This window comes from Vespula pensylvanica, chromosome 7, assembly GCF_014466175.1.
Source record: "Vespula pensylvanica isolate Volc-1 chromosome 7, ASM1446617v1, whole genome shotgun sequence".
Taxonomy (NCBI): Eukaryota; Metazoa; Arthropoda; class Insecta; order Hymenoptera; family Vespidae; genus Vespula; species Vespula pensylvanica.
The window spans coordinates 6458796-6474224 of NC_057691.1; the positions used below are offsets into that span (position 1 = coordinate 6458796).

The 15429-nt window shown below is 27.4% G+C and overlaps 5 protein-coding genes across 10 annotated transcripts; 3 read left to right on the forward strand and 2 right to left on the reverse strand.

The window, feature by feature from the left end:
- Window positions 1-264: 264 nt before the first annotated feature.
- Window positions 265-2299, forward strand: LOC122630421. Its single transcript, XM_043814896.1, has 4 exons — window positions 265-728; window positions 1012-1228; window positions 1533-1688; window positions 2162-2299. The coding sequence occupies exons 1-4, from the start codon at window positions 370-372 to the stop codon at window positions 2291-2293; spliced, it is 864 nt and encodes a 287-aa protein (XP_043670831.1). The 5' UTR covers window positions 265-369; the 3' UTR covers window positions 2294-2299.
- LOC122630423 (glutathione S-transferase-like) lies at window positions 1684-4395 on the reverse strand. Of its 3 annotated transcripts, none has more exons than XM_043814899.1 (5): window positions 4257-4395; window positions 3830-3965; window positions 3452-3619; window positions 3206-3348; window positions 1684-2736 (listed from the first exon to the last, which is right to left on the reverse strand). In XM_043814899.1, exons 2-5 carry the CDS (start codon window positions 3957-3959, stop codon window positions 2569-2571), a joined length of 609 nt encoding a protein of 202 aa, XP_043670834.1. In that variant the 5' UTR covers window positions 3960-3965; window positions 4257-4395; the 3' UTR covers window positions 1684-2568. The 3 variants fall into 3 exon arrangements, with proteins under 3 accessions (XP_043670834.1, XP_043670833.1, XP_043670835.1); XM_043814898.1 differs by having other exon boundaries at window positions 4223-4358; XM_043814900.1 differs by having other exon boundaries at window positions 4287-4305.
- Window positions 4396-4911: 516 nt separating this feature from the next.
- LOC122630419 (glutamyl aminopeptidase-like) lies at window positions 4912-10958 on the forward strand. Of its 3 annotated transcripts, XM_043814890.1 has the most exons (11): window positions 4912-5489; window positions 5625-5887; window positions 5970-6117; window positions 6490-6760; window positions 7480-7748; window positions 7892-8026; window positions 8286-8566; window positions 8638-8726; window positions 9299-9450; window positions 9789-9868; window positions 10198-10958. In XM_043814890.1, the coding sequence occupies exons 1-11, from the start codon at window positions 5274-5276 to the stop codon at window positions 10223-10225; spliced, it is 1932 nt and encodes a 643-aa protein (XP_043670825.1). In that variant the 5' UTR covers window positions 4912-5273; the 3' UTR covers window positions 10226-10958. The 3 variants fall into 3 exon arrangements, with proteins under 3 accessions (XP_043670825.1, XP_043670828.1, XP_043670827.1); XM_043814893.1 differs by lacking the exons at window positions 9299-9450; window positions 10198-10958 and having other exon boundaries at window positions 4916-5489; window positions 9789-9952; XM_043814892.1 differs by lacking the exons at window positions 9789-9868; window positions 10198-10958 and having other exon boundaries at window positions 4916-5489; window positions 9247-9437.
- LOC122630422 lies at window positions 10204-15249 on the forward strand. The gene is made up of 6 exons (XM_043814897.1): window positions 10204-10336; window positions 10403-10516; window positions 10599-10707; window positions 14059-14217; window positions 14695-14814; window positions 14898-15249. The coding sequence occupies exons 1-6, from the start codon at window positions 10242-10244 to the stop codon at window positions 15078-15080; spliced, it is 780 nt and encodes a 259-aa protein (XP_043670832.1). The 5' UTR covers window positions 10204-10241; the 3' UTR covers window positions 15081-15249.
- Window positions 10584-13550, reverse strand: LOC122630420 (BUD13 homolog). Of its 2 annotated transcripts, XM_043814894.1 has the most exons (6): window positions 13423-13550; window positions 11975-13118; window positions 11748-11902; window positions 11464-11648; window positions 11177-11348; window positions 10584-11136 (listed from the first exon to the last, which is right to left on the reverse strand). In XM_043814894.1, coding segments are annotated over exons 1-6 (1761 nt in total). In that variant the 5' UTR covers window positions 13527-13550; the 3' UTR covers window positions 10584-11135. The 2 variants fall into 2 exon arrangements, with proteins under 2 accessions (XP_043670829.1, XP_043670830.1); XM_043814895.1 differs by lacking the exon at window positions 10584-11136 and having other exon boundaries at window positions 11176-11348; window positions 13423-13544.
- Window positions 15250-15429: the final 180 nt, after the last annotated feature.

A 15429-nucleotide genomic window follows, 5' to 3' on the forward strand; every position in this document is an offset into this window, starting at 1 on the left:
TGTCGACATTCTCAGATCAATTGAATACAATGAACATACTGGATAAAATTGAAAAAGATTATTAATATAAAATAAAATCAAAAGTGTATTTATGTATATAAACGTGTATATATGATAAGTATATATATATGTTTATATTATGCGTATATGTAGTCTACGTATTCAATATATAAACACTATATATATATATATATATATATATATATATTTCTTTTTTTTTCAATTATTGTTTCTCGTGAAAAATAACTTTTTTTTTAATTAGGGAGACGGTATCATATATTTTATCGAAAGAGTGCGGTCACTGACAACGAACGGATATGCATATCGGTAAAACAAAGAGGGAGAGAATCATGTTCATTTTTCTTTGGTATGCGTAATGTGTTTATCGAATTTATCGAAATTTTTTCTTCGTCATTCGGTACGCGAGTAATCAAACGACGAACACGAAAATATAGACATAAAATCTTTTTGCCACAAATTATTCGTTTTCGTTGTATTAACACATTAGTTTCTTCTTCGAATATAATCGTCTTTTCATTCGGTGAAATAATAATAAAAATGTCGGTGATCGTTCATTACGCAGTCGTTGCATTTTGGGAGAAATCTGGTTGCAAGATCGTCGCAGATTACTTGGTCGATCCCGAAGCCGATTGTCGTGAAATTGCTTTAACTACGATACAGGACATTAAGAATCTTGAAAACGACAGGACCAGCCTCGATCGGGGCAAGTAAGCTCGATCGCAAAATATATCGATAAATCGCAAATCCTCGATCTGATTTCGGTGCGTTCTCGTGCTCGTTATTATCTAACAAAAAAGTGGATTTCTTTTTTCTTTGTATGTATATTTTGGCTATTCTATGTTTATTATTCGTTTATTGTTTTTAAAAATTTTTGGGACAATTCGATTAATGAAAATCGATCGTTAGATAAACGAGCCTTTTTTTTTTTTTTTTTTTCTTTATCGTTATAAAAATCACATAGAGAATTTCCATTTTATATATTGTTTCTAGATATATGGTGCATCTATTGATCGGAGAACTACATTATGCTTGTTTGACAATAAAACCAGAATCTTCATTGGCAGTATCCCGATTAGAATCCTGTTCTCAAATCTTTCTTGACAGGTTGAGAAATATTTACAGAGAGTTACCGATACTTGCTGATCTATCGAGGGATCTAACTAATCTAGCCGTCGCAGATCTTTCTAAACCACTTCAACAAATTATTGTACGTATTGTTTCTTAATTTATTACTTAAGTTATATTATATGATAACTGTACTAAAGGTATAAAGAACTTAACACATTTGCAAAGAATTCTTTTTTATGATCATATCAAAATTTGTTACAATCATTTACAAATTATCTCTTTAATTTAACAATTAAATACGATAAAACGTAATGACAAATATAAAAAAAATAATTATTGTTATTATGTTAATATATTAATTAATGTTTTTTATTTATTTATTTTTTTTTTTTTTATCAACAAAAGATATATCGATAAATTAATAGAAATTGTAATCGTTCTAGGACGAATACAATCAGCAGGAATTAAACGCTATACCAAAATTGGAGACCCAATTAGTCGAAATACGACGTATGTTAATGGATGGTATTCAAAAATTGATAGACAGGGGTCAAAAGTTGGATGATCTACTTCGAAAGACGCAAACTTTACAAATCACGGTACATTAAATTTTTATTGATTATAACATATGTGCTCCATATAAAATTTACATTTTTTAATAACTAGAAAATATGACTCACTGCTTAGTAATATTATTAAACTTGTTTTTGTAATGGAAAAGACAACCCATAAATTATAATTCCCCATATTATCGGTATTACCGATATGTACGATTCCATAGGTCACTTACTGACCGTCAAAGGTTTATAAGAATACTTGATATCCTTTCACATATTTACTATTCATTGTACTCATTAACATCTGACGATATCTTTTACTCGCTGTGAAAAGAAAATGAACAAAGCAAAAGTAAAAAGAAAAGAACAAAGCAAACGTAAATTTTCTTAAGTTCCCTAAATTAAGCAAGTACTCACATTAAACATTTATTATTAAAAATAAATCATTTCTTGCAAGATATTTTTATACAATTTTTTGACACTAATTTAATGTTGTTATTAATAATTTGTTGCAGTCGAGGAAAGATTTTCACGTGGCTACAAAGATACCACGAAAGAAGAACGTTTTCTTGGCTGCCACAGCAGCCACACTGATGTTTTTATCAACATCCCTTTTTGTTTTTTTATTGTACATAGGTATTTTGTAAAATTTTTCATTTAGAAAAAAAAAAGACACGAGGAGATATCGCATATTAACGATATTAAGTACTAATAAATTATTTATTTACTTTTCAAATTCAACAGGAAACTTCGTACGACGATGTTGTTTAATTTCTTTTTTTTATATATATAAAAAAAAAACACACACACACACAATACACATCGCATTGAATCTATTTTAATTATTGTAATAGTAGATTTTTTACAATACCTTTAAAAAGAATAAGATTTGTGTGTGAAAGTGATATCAAATTAAAAATACTTAAAATTCCAGTTTAGGTCTCTTCTGTACCCATTCCTTAATTTTTGGAATTGCAAGTACCTTCTCCCTGAGAGACTTTAAATTAGGATTATTCTTGCCAATATCTAACTCACAGGCATTGTTAATTGAATCCGAAATGGCCACGAAGAACAAGTCGGCATAACTCAACTAAGAAAAAAAAATTATGTTTCATATTTTATATTTTATACATTATGAAAAACAAGAAATGTTTGTTAAAAAACAAATTGCACAAGAATAAGAATTACAGTAATGAAATAGAACTAGTTTACTACAATGGTTGAATCTATAAAATGAATTTCATTTTTCTTTTTCATTATTATCCTTATTTCTAAATGAATATTTTTTAGGCGAGCTAAAAGTTTCTAAATAGATCAAAGTTTCTAGATAAATTCAACAATCAATTACTCTTTATCAATATTTTTTAAGTCAATTCTTTTCAAATTATAAAACTATAAGCATTGAAGTTATTAAACTGCAAGTCTAAAGATCATTCAAGAACTTTTCCAATAGTTAACCTAAAAACTTTTAGCCCATGCTCTGTATTTTTTATAAAAAAAAAAATCATGATAAATAAAATAATAATAATAATAATAATAGAAAATATCTAAATTTATACCTGACCACCATGCAAATAACCACCATTATTATGAGCCAGCTCTTCTAACTTTTTTAAATAAAATGGTAAAGTTGTGGTTAAAACTTCTTCCTTTCTTTTAGCCTTTTCGTTGGGATCAGTGCTTCTATAGAAAAGTGCTACTTCTACAAATAAATAATTCGACAAATAAATCGACGAATAAACAAAAAGTTTTTAATTTAAATCGTAATACAAAATATTAGAATATTTAAGATATTCAAATCTTACGTTTTCGGAGATCGTGAAGAGCATTGGCAATAGCATCGATTTGTAAATCGTCCAAATCGGTTTTACCATTTAAATTATATTTCTTCGCTAAATAACGACAAATCGGTAACGTTTGTGAATAAACTTTACCGTCAAATTCTAAAATTGGCATTTGCCCGAACGGAGTTGCTACAAAAAACGATAGAAAATTAAATAAATTTACTAGTTAATTTACAATATTATTTGGTGTCATAAAATAGTCAAACAATTCGTTAAAGTAAACTAAAACAATTAATAATAAATAAGTGACATAATAATCTCATTCAATGCCCAATTAATAATAAACAAAAAAAAAGAATAACTCAGTAATAAATAATCAATAATAAAAAATATATATACCTGGTTTAAATTTTCCCCATTGTTCGCGATCAATACGAATATCTTCAAATTCGGCGCCACCGTAACTTAACAAGAATCTTATTGGTTCGCCCAAACCCATTACATCGAAATACGACAACTTGTACTGCATTGTAACCTACAGAATAAAAATTTTATTTTGAAGAAAAAGAAATAATTTCATAGTAAAATATTTCTATTAGTAGCGAATTATTTATATATATATATTAGTAGCAATATGTATATAAATAAGTAATATAGCACAGTAACGAATGTATTATTATTATTATTATTATTATTATTATTATTATTATTATTATTATTACGAGTATATTTAAAGAATTTATTATTATTATTATCATTACTATTATTAGTATTAATTAATACTTTACTAACAATTAATAATTGCACTGTTAAAAAAGAACGATACCAAACAATCGAAGATTCAATCGATACTAACTGAAGTATGCCCGTCAGTGTATAAGAACTTTCCATAAGACTTCACGTTTGTCTCCCCTCTCCATAATCTAACTTCTTTTCGTCTCTTTCTTTCGGCTTTTCAAGTGGTCTCTATCCTTCGTATAACGTATATTGCGAAACATTATACAGGAAAACCGGTCGACACATTTGGTACTAACCTTTTGCTTACTTTCACTTCTCAATTTGTTACAATAAAAATGAAACGACATCGAATTTTGTCCCTTTGATAAATAAACAAACTTTGTTTTTCATATTTATAAATTTTATGATTTATGAAAAATTATGACTTTTTTGTTTCGCTATCTTGTTTCGTTATCTTCGACAATCTAATCTCTTTGTAACGTACATTTCTGTGTGTGGGTGTGTATGTGTATACGTTAAATATTATAGTACTATAATATTTTATGTGAAATGTGGTATATATATTATTGATATTTTATTTACAGAAAGAAATGTATCCTCATGGTGCAAAATATCATAGATACGTCCCTAGCTCGATTGATATGTCAAATCCGAGGAAGGAAATAATATGTTATTAATTATGTGTATTTATATACATATTATAGTAATAGTGTTTTATAGGAAATATAGAATATATTTTGTATATATTCGCTTACGTATGTTAAAGAAAAAATGTAAGAAAAATAATTTTGTCTCGGACAAAATAATTGTGTCCCAGGGTGCAAAATATTATACATACGTTCTTAACTCGATCAATACGTCACACGTCGAGGAACGATACTCAGTCGATAACCGAAGAATCGACTTGATAACTTTTTCTCAATAACCTCTTTCATTCCAATTTATTATCATTAGTAATATAACATATAGACCTCGCGATTCACGTTAATCTATATTGATATTAAAATAAACAAAAGCGTTACTGTAAATTTAGATTCTTTTTAATCGATCACATCGTAAATTTATAGATAGTAGGATAAAGAAAGTTTTTGTTTCGAGAATCGTAATGAAAGATAAACGATACTTTTTTTTATTTTTAATAACCTTAAAGATCATATTCGGTCGAGCAAAAATATTTGATAAAAATCGCCAAGAAATCGAACAGATGGATGGTCGTTTGTCCAAGGATGTTGTACCAAAAAAATATATTATCGCAGCATCACCGGATTTCATCGAAGATAGGTTTTATGGTGCTGTACAAATCGAGTTAGGAATTATGAAGGTACCTGTTCGATTTTTCATATTTCGATAAGTCGAATTGTTACTTTCGATATGTTTGGATCTCTCTCTCTCTCTCTCTCTCTCTCTCTCTCTCTCTCTCTCTCTCTCTCTCTCTCTCTTTACCTTTTTTTTTTAGGTTAAGGATTATATAGTTTTACATTCAAGGAATTTAACTATTACATCGACTAAGTTGTTTAAAAGTGACATGCCTTATGAAGAAATTTCAATTGATGCTATTTATCCTATTGAAGAATATGAAATGATAATAATCGAAATTACAAATCAGTTAACACCTGATAATTATATCCTAAGAATGAATTACAGTGGTACATTAAGCAATAAGATCAATGGATTTTATTTAAGTAGTTATACAGTCAACTCTGAAAATGATCGTGTCAGGTAATCTCATTGATTTTTTTTGTTATATATTAGTATCATGTAATATTCTTTTTTTTTTCTTTTCCACTTATTCCACTTACAGAAAATTGGCGGTCACACAATTTGAACCAACTTATGCGAGAAAAACTTTCCCTTGTTTCGATGAGCCATCATTTAAATCTGTTTTTCATATTCGTATCGTTCATGATGCAAGATCGAATTATCATGCTTTATCCAACATGCCGAGTATAGTAAGCAGAAAACTTATGCTGTTTGAAAAATAATATATGTAGAATATCTCGCACGTGAGAAAAAATGTTGAGTATTAAGGGATATACTTTTTTGAAAATTATATTTTGAAATCAAAATGTTTTAATTTTGGGTCCTTAAAAAAGTATGATTTTAAGGTTTCAAAAAAAAAGAAACGATTTTGAATTCATAAAATGATAATTTTAAGATTTCAAAATGTCGGTAAATATTCTCAACAAAATTTTTGCAATTTTTCAAAAATTCATTCTCGAAATTTACATTCTATTTTTATTACAAAAAAAAAATACGATATATTACATAGGTTATTGAAAAAAAAAAAAAAAGAAAAAAAAAGTTCTGAAATTAATTTGTAGAGAGTCGATAAAACAGATGATAAAAGCGATTTGATGGTAACAACTTTTGCACCTACTTTACCGATGTCGACATACCTCGTGGCTTTTCTAATAAGTGATTTCGAGTGTCTAACTTCAAGCGCGGATTCTTTAAATGGAACTAGAATACCGCTTAGCGTTTGCGTTAGATCGGATTACAAGAGTAAAGTGCAATTTGCTTTGAATATTGCTGCTCAAGCTATCGAATATTATTCGAATGTTTTGAACATCGATTATGCTCTGCCAAAATTAGGTATAACATTAATTAATTAAACAATGAAACTTATATATATATATATAAATATGTATATATTGTTTCTTTATTAATTTAATAATAAATAAATTAATTGTAATATAAACAAATTAAAAAAATATTCTAAGAATTTTTATACAAAAAAGTTTCCAATCGATAGATGGTGCTGGTGACCACAATTATTGACCTAGTATAAAGGGTTATCTGTTTTCAGGCGTTAATAATAAAAATTTATGAATAAAACTGATGCGAATAAGAATTTTTCGATATCGAAAATGGATTTTAACGATATTCGTTCGTTAAACTTTTCTCGATACTGTGGTCGTAGCAACAATTTATATTGGTTACGTTTGAAAAAGATAGATATTAAATTAATTTTATTTTCTCTATTTTTATACATTGAGAATATTGATATTATTTTTTTCTTAAAAAAATTAATACCGTATGACTTCATTAGAATCTTTTTACGATAATTATGATAATTAATCGATAATATCATGAAAATAATTTAAGTACAAAATTTTTAAAGATTAAATGTATGATGCTTATTTTTTATCACATTATACTAATAGCAATATTATAACAATAATAACATAAAATCATAAAAGAACAAAAAATATATATATAAGACTTAAGCTATTTTCATAATAATCGACTCATATATTATACAGATATAATAAAATGCATACAAAGACGTAATTGATAAAAAAATTTCGTAGATCTCGCTGGAATACCGGATTTTGCAGCTGGTGCAATGGAAAATTGGGGTTTGATAACGTTCCGTGAAACTGAGTTGATCTATAGCGAGGAACATAGCTCATGTGAAAACATAAAAAGCGTTGCTCTCACGGTGACGCATGAATTGGCACACATGTGGTTTGGAAATCTCGTCACTATGAAATGGTGGAACGATCTTTGGCTCAATGAAGGTTTTGCAACTTATATGGAACACATTGCAGTCGATTTTATTTTTCCTGAATGGAATCAGGTCTTGTGTACTATCAAATTGAATTTAAAAACAAAGAAAAGAAGAAGAAAAAAAATCTCATTAACACAATTTAATTATTAATTGTAATAAAATTGTTTTCTTTCTCTTTTTTTTCTTTTTTTTTTTTTTTTTTTTTCTTTTAGATGCAAATGTTTTCCTTGGATACCAAATACACATCAATGATTTACGATATGAAAAGGAATGCACATCCGATAGTGACTCGTCTTGAAGCTTCCGATGAGATAGGTCAAATGTTTGATCGTATTTCTTATCAAAAAGTACGCTAATATTCTAACAGCTTATCATGTAATTATTAACATGATTTATTTTACAATTATTTTTGCTACATATAACATTCTTGTTTTGAATAATTTAATGATATTTGTCAAGTCTCTATTTTTAAAAAAGAAAAAAAGATTAAAATATAATTAGAAGGTAATCTTACAAAAATGTATACAGTAACAAATCAAATTGTTCTATCGACCCAATTGCTTTACTCGTTATTTAGCATAATGTTTGTCATTGTTTCAATCCCAGAGTGCTGCAGTGATCAATATGTTAGAAGATGCAATAGGAAATTTAAAATTCATTTCTGGAATTAGAAACTACCTACAACAGTATGAATTTGCTAATGCCGAGTCGAAAGAACTTTTCGAACTTTTAAACGAGGAAACTAAGAATGTAAACCTAATTAATTTTTTAAACGGTTGGACGAAATTACCTGGGTTTCCTGTTATAAAAGTCCAACGAAAAGACAGATTACTCAAATTATCTCAGCAACGATTTGTCTTTGACAAAAGACAAGAGGAATTTTTCACGTAAGTAAAAATTGACGAACTTTATTTTTTTATCGATTATTATCGTATTAATTTGTTTTCATAAATGATAGAGAAACTTGGGATATTCCTTTAAAGTATATAACGAATCGACAAGAAGATAATATCAGTTTCGCTTGGTTCCTTGCTAATTACTCTTGCGGCAAGTATATGATATTTCTATTATTTAGAAATATATAAAAGATATACAAGGTGTCCCGTCATCTTAATCGATCCAAACGAATTTCAACAAAATTTCTAGCAGATCCAAAAAAAATTCCAAATTTATTTAATTCTCATCATAAATCAATGAATAGAAACGAATGAAAAACGAATTAAGAAAAAAAAAAAAAAAAAAAAAAAAAAATTAATTACGTTACCTACTTATGTATGGATCGATTAAAATATATTATCCTGAGAATTTTTGTTATTGATAAAAATTAAAAATCATGTTAATACCTATGCAGTCGAATTGATCTTAGAAAAGTCAGTAGATTGGGTAAAATTGAATCACAATTCGATTGGTTATTATATCGTTAATTATACAGAAGATATTTGGAGAACGTTCACTAACTTACTATTGACTAATATTCAAGTAAAGATCACACACACCATTCTGTTGTCTTATATATACACCTGATTACAAGCATATACTTTAATAATCGTAATCTGATTAATAATAGGCTCTGAATCCAATAGATCGTGCAGATTTATTGCACGATGCAATCATTTTAGGTGATAATAAGGATCTGTCTTATCATATTGTTTTAAACATGACCACTTTTCTAAAAAACGAAAGTGCTCTTCAACCTTGGATAGTTGCTGGTCAATGGATCAATCGAATTAACAGATTGTTTCGTTCGACTAATTTGCATCGTCCGTTTCAAGTAAAATTTTATTATTTTTATATTGAAAATTTTTATTTACTTATTATTAACAAATATTTATTTGAAATTTTATAATTTTTATTCCTTGTATGAGTGTGTGTATCATATCACTTGAGAAAAAAGAAATGTTTATGTAAAATTATATGATTCATTTTCATTGGCATTATGTATATAAAAAATATTTATTTAAAGTTATATATTTTTTGTCAATATATTATAAAAAATATTTATTCGAAATTATATAACGAATTCATCAATTTATTCTTCTTATTCTTATTATTATTATTATTATTATTATAATAACAAAAAATCTAATTAATTGAATTTCTCTATCGTAGTCCTATGTGCAACGTCTGATCGATAAAATTTATCAACAAGTTGGATGGAAGGTGAACGAGAAAGAGGAATTACCATACAGGTAGAAAATCGTTATAAGATTTAATAATTATTTCTGATCGCATGAGAAATGTGCCTAATCTCATGATCGACTTTTCGAGAGAATTACGGGTAGTTATTCTGAAGATAGCATGCAGTGTAAAATTCGATCATTGCTTGGACACAGCTACTATGAAGCTTAAAAATTTCGTTGAGAGTAATGCCACACAAAAATTGCATCCCGACATTCGTTCTATAGTTTATTCCTTTGGTGGGTTATGTTAAAATAAAATAAAAAATAAATTAATAAATAATATTCTACATACCTTCTATATACGTTTCTCTAATTATTAAGATTATACTTTTATCTAGGTCTCTTTGTGCCAAGCGAGGAAGCTGAATCGATATTTGAAAAAATGTGGGAATTCTTTTTAAGAGAGACAGACGTGCAAGAAAAAAAAAGATTGTTAATAAGATTAGCAGCTATTAGAAACAAAGATATTCTCAATAAGTAGGTGTTATATGTTTTTATACAGAATTAAATAATAATCGTATATATAAAATTTTTTAAATGTAGATATCTCCTAAAGATACAAGATGAGAAAGTCGTTCGTAGGCAAGATTTTTTTGAAGTCATCAGTAATATCGCTGTAAATCCAATAGGTCTGGATATAGTCTGGGACTTTTTTAGGTAATTTTTCATTAATTAGAAAAATATTAATTATCGTTAACTTGTAAATATAAAAACTTTTTTTTTGATACATCGTATATAGAAATCATTGGGAAAATTTAATCGAGAAATTTGCATTAAACGATCACGCTGTGGACGCAGCTATCGGAGCAGCTATCTCTTTATTCAAAGACGAAGAAAAATTGAAGGAGGTATTTCGTTTGAATAAAAATTCGATCGATTTTTATTTTTATACGTTGATTTCGCAGGTAAAAGATTTCTTCAATAAATATTCAAATACTGGCCCAAATGCAAATATGAAAAAAAATGTGATTGAAGATATCGAAAATAATATCAAATGGATAAAAACGAACTTATGGCAATTCGAGCAATGGTTGAACGAAGAAGGAACCTATGTTACATAGAGCTTTCATTATAAAATATAATTATATGTTTTTCTCTGTTCATTTAATTAATTTTTTCTTCAAATCATGTTCTATATCTTTAGAATGCATATAGAACCCGATATTAAAGAATAATATACATTTTATCAATATCGTTTGAAAATTATCATCTGAAATAATCTTGAAACTATAACAAGGAAAGTTTTGATTTCTAAAAAATATATAGAATATATATATATATATATATATATATATATATATATATATATATATATATTACATATCAGCTGTACTCCATTTATATGCTTCCTCTTGCAATGCTGTTTTTGCATTCTGTGCTTCGAACCACTTCTTTTCGTAGCCGTTGCTTCTATCGACTCCGTCCCAACGATGACCAGGTTTAATACCAAAACGATTAGGCATGAAAGATCCCTGATATCGTAGTTCATCTATAAAAATATTACATTGTCTATCACTATAACGAAATTTATATTAATAGCTTAATATTTAAAAATTAATTTATCTGGTTGTTTACTAAAAAAAAAAAGAAGGTATATAACTCACCAGGTTTTATTTTTCCTTCTTTTATTTTTTTCTTCCTAATATATTCTAACATTGGATCACCTTCTTTTTCTTGTTCCCTAAGTGCTTTGTCTAAATCAGCATCATCTGCATATCTTGCCAATGGTTTGCTTATTTCATGAAGATAATTCTTTAATTTTTCTTCTTTATCTTCTACTTGTTTCAATCTAGAATAAAATAAACATTATTTGAAAATATTATTTTAATAATATTATAATATATGTGTCTATTACAATTTATATTTTCTCTCAAAGAAATATTCTTACCCTTTACCCCATTTTTCATATTTTTCATTCAATTCTTCTTGACGCTTTTGTTTTTCACGTTCTACAGCCGCTTCAGCTTCTAAATTACGTCTTCTTCCAGTTTTAGAATCTCGTAAAATTGCCTTTTGACCAGCACCAGTGATTTCTTTACTTAACTAAAGAAATTATATATGATTATTATTTTATTGATATTAAAGTCGATGGTAATTAAACAACTTTAATAATACCTTATTAAACATTTCAGCCTCACGTTTTTTGAAAGCCTCTGATTCTTCGCGTAATGATTTTGCATCCTGCAAACCAGCACTCTTACCGCTTAAAGTTTTCTTCATTTTTGTGTCGTGTGAATTTTCACGATTGGTCGACTCACTTCTATCAGTTTGATCATCCCATTTTGAGGAATTTTCTTTTTGTCGAGAATTACTATATTTTGTGTGATGTTTATAATGACTATCATGATTTTTCCATCTATTCTTTTTAATCTTTTCTGAAGAATGTCTTTCATGTTTTGATTGCCTAGGTGGACTTTGATCACTGTCATAATCCTTATATTTATGAAAAGAACTTGAACCCTTTTTACTGTATTTTTTATGAGATTTAGATAAATCTCTAAATTGTTTACTTTTGGAATCATGCTGTCTTTTATTTTTTCTAGGTGGACTCAAATCAGAATCTTCGTCCTTTCTACTTTTTCTAGGTGGACTTAAATCCGAATCATCGTCCTTCTTATTTTTTCTAGGCGGACTCAAATCCGAATCATCGCCTTTTTTGCTTCTTCTAGGCGGACTCAAATCCGAATCATCGCCTTTTTTGCTTCTTCTAGGCGGACTCAAATCCGAATCATTGCCCTTTTTGCTTTTTCTAGGTGGACTCAAATCCGAATCATTGCCCTTTTTGCTTTTTCTAGGTGGACTCAAATCCGAATCATCGCCTTTTTTACTTCTTCTAGGTGGACTCAAATCCGAATCATAATCATGCTTAGTTTTCTTAGAATGTTTAAACTCTGATCGATTATTCTGTTTACTTCTCCTTGGTATACTATCGTCCGAATCTTCATTCGTTTTACTTTTTCTAAGTGGACTCAAATCCGAGTCATAGACTTTTTTACGTCTTTTAATTTCTCCTTCCTTTTTAGACGATACAGCAGATTCGTGCTGTTGTTCTCTCTCGCTACTTTTAAACCGCAATTCTCCATCTTCGTTATCGGCTATAATTTTCCACTTTCTCTTGTCGGAGAAATCAACTGGCCCGCGTTCGTCAATTATTCCTGCTATTTGAGGTGCATCCTCTCCATTGATGAATATGTCAAATTCACCATCTTCGATTGGTCTGAGCTTCTTGAGGTCTATGTCATCATCTATGATTTTTACTCTGTAAAATACATCTGTCTATTTATAGAATGGAAAACTAAATATACCATCTTTGGAGGGTACTATAGTTCAGAAAATTCATTATTTCAATAAAAAAGTTTTGGTGCATCCGATTCGACGTAAACATGTATATGCTCGATATATTATATAAAAACAATGAATTTTATTTTGAAACTATTAAATCATTCAATATATGTTTCTAAATTCCAAGTTGTATGAGAAATAACTTATTTTATACCTAAAAAACAAAGGCCTAATGTAGGAACCATTGAAATAGGTTATAAAAAATGCAAATTAGTACTTACGTTTTTTGACCAACTTTGAGTTTCTTTTTCTTCTTTTTTTCTTTTTCATTTCCAGAAGATAAATACTTCTTTAAATATTCTTTTTGACTTATAGACTTATCCATGATAAATTAGCTTTTACAAATTTATTTTTATTATTATTATTACAAAAAAACACAGATGTACTTATAACGATCTATGATTACATGTAGTTCTTGACTTTATAAATTACGTATAAAATTTTTCCGCTAGATGGTGTTAATTAGCAGCGATACTAGCGCAGATACGGCAACTACTTGAAACATTTTAAGTAATGTAGTATTTTATAATTAATATGATTAAATTATTACTATTAACGATTATGATTAATCAATTATTATACTCTATTACAAAAAAATCTTTTTATTTACTATAGAAAAAAAATAAATAACACAATAATGAGAAAACGTTACATTATCTGATATATAAAAGAAATATATGTACAATAATACATTTCATAATTAAATTCTCTACACTTTGTTATTACCTTCCTAGTAAAATAACCTTAATATTTATTTGCGTATATATTAGTTATTAGTAATATCGTAAATCGAAAATTTAAATTATACCGTGTTCCCGCTTTCAAGTCATTCGACATCCCTTCTCTTGAAATTACAGCTGATAGAGAAATGCGTGTGGTCCATAGCTAAGATGTTGCTAGCAATATTGATCAGGAGATTTATGAATAGAAGGGGATTTGATCGGAGTAACGGTATGTATCACAACCTTGGACAGAAACAATTATCTGTTGCTGTCAGCTCCAAAAAACAAAAAATGGTGAGTTTATTCATTAAATACTATTTATTATATGCCGAATGAATAAAAATATAAATTAAGTTGTAAATATTATAAAATGAGATACTTTTACTTGCTTGAAGAAATCAATATGTCCAACCATTTGTTACATTCTTTGTTTTTTATCCAGAAATTGTAAAAGATCTACAATATTTATGTAAAAAATTCTACAACATTTTAGAGAAAGAAATATATATCAAATCATTATATTTTTTTCTATAACAATAAGAAAAATGCATGAAATAAATAAATAAATTTAATCAATATCAAAATAATAATATATTAAAATCGATGTCGATAATATATTATGATAAAATAAATTTATGCCTTATCAATAATATAAATACCTCTCTATTTTTAATATTTCTATTATCTTGTAAATTATATTTAATCAATGAACTATATTTATTCATATTTTTAAATTAAAAGTATAAAACATTATCATTACTATAATTCTAGAAGAAACTTACGCAACAAGAGAGGGATGTACTCCTGAATCCATTGTTAAAAACTGGATGGTCTCTTCAAACAGAACGAGATGCTATTTATAAAGAATTTGTATTTAAAAATTTCAACGAAGTAAATCAATATTCTTGTTAATTCTATTTAATTGTACAGTTATTGTTCTTACTTCTATTTTCATTCTTTTTTTTTTTTTACAGGCTTTTGGATTTATGACACGGATAGCTCTACAATCAGAAAAAATGAATCATCATGCTGAATGGTTTAATGTTTACAATAAAGTAAATATGACCTTATCTACTCATGACATTAATGGATTATCCCAAAAGGATATCGATTTGGCAACATTCGTTGAAAATGTTGTGAAAGGTTACAATAATTAAATTATTTTAAGATTGATGCCCTAATATAATCACTGCATCAAGAACCAAACAGAAATATATCTCAGTTGTAATGATATTTTTAAAAGATTATTCCATATAAAAAAAAAAAATGTTAAAATATTTATTATTTTTTATTATGATTAAATAATAAAGTTTGTTTATGCAGTTATCAAATAATTATAACTACCCTATGCATTTGATTATTTATATGAATTAAAAATATAAAACTCTTAAATATTTCTAATACTTTTTAAATTACGTCCACATTTCGATTTCTTAAAATGCACCAATCAACGAACACCTCTCAAAATATCTAATAATAATAATTTTCAAACAAAATTGAAATATA

Excerpts from the sequence above, each read along its gene's own strand:
- LOC122630420 (XM_043814894.1), bottom strand. The coding sequence starts at position 13,526 with ATGGATAAGTCTATAAGTCAAAAAGAATATTTAAAGAAGTATTTATCT. Across the intron at positions 13,119-13,422 it reads CTCAAAGTTGGTCAAAAAAC|AGTAAAAATCATAGATGATG; the intron begins GTAAGTACTAAT and ends TGTATTTTACAG. Across the intron at positions 11,649-11,747 it reads TATGAAAAATGGGGTAAAGG|ATTGAAACAAGTAGAAGATA; the intron begins GTAAGAATATTT and ends ATTTTATTCTAG.
- LOC122630423 (XM_043814898.1), bottom strand. The coding sequence starts at position 4,321 with ATGGAAAGTTCTTATACACTGACGGGCATACTTCAGTTAGTATCGATT. Across the intron at positions 3,620-3,829 it reads ATGGGGAAAATTTAAACCAG|CAACTCCGTTCGGGCAAATG; the intron begins GTATATATATTT and ends CGTTTTTTGTAG. Across the intron at positions 3,349-3,451 it reads TCTTCACGATCTCCGAAAAC|AAGTAGCACTTTTCTATAGA; the intron begins GTAAGATTTGAA and ends ATTTATTTGTAG.
- LOC122630421 (XM_043814896.1), top strand. The coding sequence starts at position 370 with ATGCGTAATGTGTTTATCGAATTTATCGAAATTTTTTCTTCGTCATTC. Across the intron at positions 729-1,011 it reads ACCAGCCTCGATCGGGGCAA|ATATATGGTGCATCTATTGA; the intron begins GTAAGCTCGATC and ends TATTGTTTCTAG. Across the intron at positions 1,689-2,161 it reads CGCAAACTTTACAAATCACG|TCGAGGAAAGATTTTCACGT; the intron begins GTACATTAAATT and ends AATTTGTTGCAG.
- LOC122630422 (XM_043814897.1), top strand. The coding sequence starts at position 10,242 with ATGTGGGAATTCTTTTTAAGAGAGACAGACGTGCAAGAAAAAAAAAGA. Across the intron at positions 10,708-14,058 it reads ACGAAGAAAAATTGAAGGAG|CTGATAGAGAAATGCGTGTG; the intron begins GTATTTCGTTTG and ends TTGAAATTACAG. Across the intron at positions 14,815-14,897 it reads TATTTAAAAATTTCAACGAA|GCTTTTGGATTTATGACACG; the intron begins GTAAATCAATAT and ends TTTTTTTTACAG.
- LOC122630419 (XM_043814890.1), top strand. The coding sequence starts at position 5,274 with ATGAAAGATAAACGATACTTTTTTTTATTTTTAATAACCTTAAAGATC. Across the intron at positions 5,490-5,624 it reads TCGAGTTAGGAATTATGAAG|GTTAAGGATTATATAGTTTT; the intron begins GTACCTGTTCGA and ends TTTTTTTTTTAG. Across the intron at positions 9,451-9,788 it reads ATTTGCATCGTCCGTTTCAA|TCCTATGTGCAACGTCTGAT; the intron begins GTAAAATTTTAT and ends TCTCTATCGTAG.